This window comes from Miscanthus floridulus, chromosome 8 (genome assembly GCF_019320115.1).
Source record: "Miscanthus floridulus cultivar M001 chromosome 8, ASM1932011v1, whole genome shotgun sequence".
In the NCBI taxonomy this organism is placed as follows: Eukaryota; Viridiplantae; Streptophyta; class Magnoliopsida; order Poales; family Poaceae; genus Miscanthus; species Miscanthus floridulus.
Window position 1 is genome coordinate 100,096,149 of NC_089587.1, and position 3,444 is coordinate 100,099,592.

The window sequence follows — 3,444 nt, forward strand, 5'->3', positions numbered from 1 at the left end:
GGCCCATCTTTGTGATGGCCGAGATCTTCTCCGGGTTGGCTTTGATGCCACGCTTGGAGATGATAAAACCCAGCAGCATACCCCTTGGGATCCTAAAAATACACTTCTCGGGGTTGAGTTTGATGCCGTTTGCTCGGAGTTTCACAAAGGTCTGCTCTAGGTTGGCTATGACCTGGTCAGCCCATTTGGACTTGACCATGATGTCATCCATGTAGGCATCAATGGTCTGCCCGATGAGATCCCTAAAACACTTGAGCATGTAGCGTTGGTACATAGCCCCCGTGTTCTTTAGGCCGAACGGCATTGTGACATAGCAGAACGATCTGAATGGGGTGATGAAAGATGTCACGAGCTGGTCGAACTCTTTCATCGCGATTTGATAGTACCCGAAGTACGCATCAAGGAAGCAAAGGGTTTCGCACCCTGAGGTTGAGTTGACTACTTGGTCTATGCATGGCAAAGGAAATGGATCCTTTGGCCACGCTTTGTTGAGACCCATGTAGTCAACACACATTCTTCATTTCCCACTCTTCTTTCATATAAGAATGGGATTGGCTAACCACTCGAGGTGGTATACTTGATTAATCCAGCCACCAAAAGCTTCGCAATCTCCTCGCCAATGGCCCTGCGTTTCTCCTCGTCGAAGCGACGCAGGCGCTGCTTCTTGGCTTGGAGCTTGGCCTGATCTTTAAGGCATGCTCGGTGACTTCTCTTGGAATGTCTGGCATGTCCGAGGGTCTCCACATAAAGATGTCTCTTTTTGCGCGGAGGAAGTTGGCAAGCGTGATTTCCTATTTGGAGGAAACCATGGTGCCAATCCGCACCACTTTGCCCTCAGAGCCATTGGGGTCTATGAGGACCTTCTTGGCACCCTCTATAGGCTCGAAAGACACAGCCGACCGCTTGGGGTCGGGCGCTTCTTCGACGACCTCCTCCCTAATGGCTGCAAGCTCTTTGGAGGTGACAATTGTCACGGCGTGTTCGCAGCACTCGACCTCGCACTCATAGGCACATTGGAAGGAGGTGCCGATGGTGATGACCCTGCATGGACCTGGCATCTTCAACTTTAGATAGGTGTAGTTGGGGATGGCCATGAACTTCGCGTAGCATGGATGTCCCAGGATGGCATGGTAGGTCTTGTGGAACCCGACCACCTCGAAGGTAAGGGTCTCCATCCTATAATTGGTCAGATTCCCAAAGGTGATGGGTAGATCGATCTGCCCAAGTGACACGACCTGCTTTCCAGGTACGATGCCGTGGAAAGGCGCCCCAATCGGCCGGATGTGCGATTGGTCGATGCCCATGGCGTCGAGCGTTTCAGCATACATGATGTTGAGGCCACTGCCTCCATCCATTAGCATCTTGGTGAGCCGCTTCATGTTGATGATCGGGTCGACCATGAGCGGGTATCTTCCCGGCTGTGGGACGCTTTCTGGGTGGTCGATCCGATCAAAGGTTATGGCGGACTTTTACCATCAGAGGAAGGAAGGTGTGGCCGGCTCAGCCGTATAGATCTCGCGGCGCGCAAGCTTCTGGTGGTGCTTGGAGTCATAGGCCACCGACCCTCTGAAGATCATGAGGTAGCCATCCAGCATCGAAAATCCACCGTCCTTCCCCTTGGCCTCGTCTGCGGCCAGCTTAGGCTCCTTCCTATGCTCCCCCTTGTTGGAGCCTCTGGACAAGAACTGCTTCATGAGGACACAATCCTTGTATAGGTGCTTGACGGGGAAAGCATGGTTCAAGCATGGCCCTTTGAGCAGCTTCTCAAAGTGGTCCAGGGTACCCTCGGCGGGCTTTCGACCCCCTTTGCGGTCGATAGTGGCCACAAGCAAGCCCTCGCGCCGCTGCTTGTTCTTTTTCTTGTTGGGGTAGTTGGAGGCGCCTTCACCGGCGTCCTCGTCCTGCTTTGCCTTGACCTTGGGGCGGTCGAACATTGCCTCGACCGCCTCCTCGCTCGAGGCATGGTTGGTGGCAATGTCGATGAGCTCTTTGGTGGTTCACGGGCCCTTATGTCCCAGCTTGTGAACCAGGATGAGCTCATCCACCACATCCATCTACATCTTGGCATGGTTGATGTCCTCAAAATTCCTTTGAGATTGACCTTTCCGACCTATGCATGACTAAAATCTTAGAGAGGGTTTGCAATTTGTCCATATCCATCTCCAAATCTGACGATGAGAGCACAGAGGAGTTGCCACCCATCTCAAGACTGCTTGATGGGTTACTTTAATCCACGGAGTATCCCCTAGCACCGCCTCTACAATAGACTCCTAAGGAGCAAGAGGCTTATTGATCTTCGCGAGAAGTATGAGCAACTCAAGGCCAACTAGGTCAACCTTGAGACCAAGAACATAGCTACCTAATTTAAATATAGACCTATGGGCTACTTTATGTTGTTTTTAACAGTTGTCGAAGTAGGTAATTATTTAGAAAACATAATAGATTCTATGGTTATGAGTTATCAATGATGATTAGAGTTTACCCAATTGAATACCACATAATTCTATTTTCATGAGAATTTCTAGGATTTATTTTTTCTAGCACATCTCAAGAGGATTAGTGTCGAGGTTGGGGATCTCTAGTTAGATATCTAGAATTTGTTTGTTTTCTAGCATAATATGTATTTAATGGAAACCTAAGCTTAAGTTATATAAACTTTGGTTGCATCACTTTTCATGGCATCATGAATCTATATTTTAGCTTTGAATTTTTAATCATCTTAGCTGTTGGCATCCATGTGTTATGTTCAAATTCTACTGTTTATTATATCTTGTATTCAAAACTTTCAATTTTATTCTATTAAAAAGGACTCTAGGTCCAATGATCGGGGTGGATAACTTAGATGCAAATTTGGAAGGTTACTTCATGTATTTGTTTTTATAATGACAAAGATAGATAAATAGAATAGACCCAATAATTATCACTGGTGATGGTGATTAGGGCCTACTAAATTAAAGGCCAATGTTTCTAATTATTGTGATAATTTTTAGGAATTATATTTTTTTCATAGCGCGTCGTGAGAATGAACATGGAATCTCCGTTGTGTCCTCAGATTCGTAATAGTAACATAAGATGGGACATCCAGTGATCCAGTTAATTTTGGATAAGCAGATCGTTAGTCATCCATTCTGCTGCCGCGCGGCAGGGTCCAGTAGGCCGGCCTCCTCTTTTGGCCCAATTAATTGATGGACTTCTCTGCACTGAAGCTCTAAGGAAAGAAAATTGGGCCTCGCACTGGAACAAGGAAAGTTTTCAAAATAGTAATCTCGAAAATGTACTGTTTTTTTTTCCGCAACAAAAGCACATTTTCATCAAGTCGGGATCTAAGTAAGCCTCGGCTTAACCGGGAGCAAACGGGACAGTGCTACACATTCCTACATTAATGGATGACCATTTTTGCGACCACGCTAGACGACCAAGGAGAAAAGGAAGGGTCTGAAGACC

At 47.2% G+C, this 3,444-nt stretch overlaps 1 protein-coding gene across 1 annotated transcript; it reads right to left on the minus strand.

Moving 5' to 3' along the window:
- Positions 1 to 791: 791 nt before the first annotated feature.
- Positions 792 to 1,400, minus strand: LOC136469637 (uncharacterized). The gene is made up of 2 exons (XM_066467749.1): positions 1,231 to 1,400; positions 792 to 1,041 (listed from the first exon to the last, which is right to left on the minus strand). The coding sequence occupies exons 1-2, from the start codon at positions 1,398 to 1,400 to the stop codon at positions 792 to 794; spliced, it is 420 nt and encodes a 139-aa protein (XP_066323846.1).
- Positions 1,401 to 3,444: the final 2,044 nt, after the last annotated feature.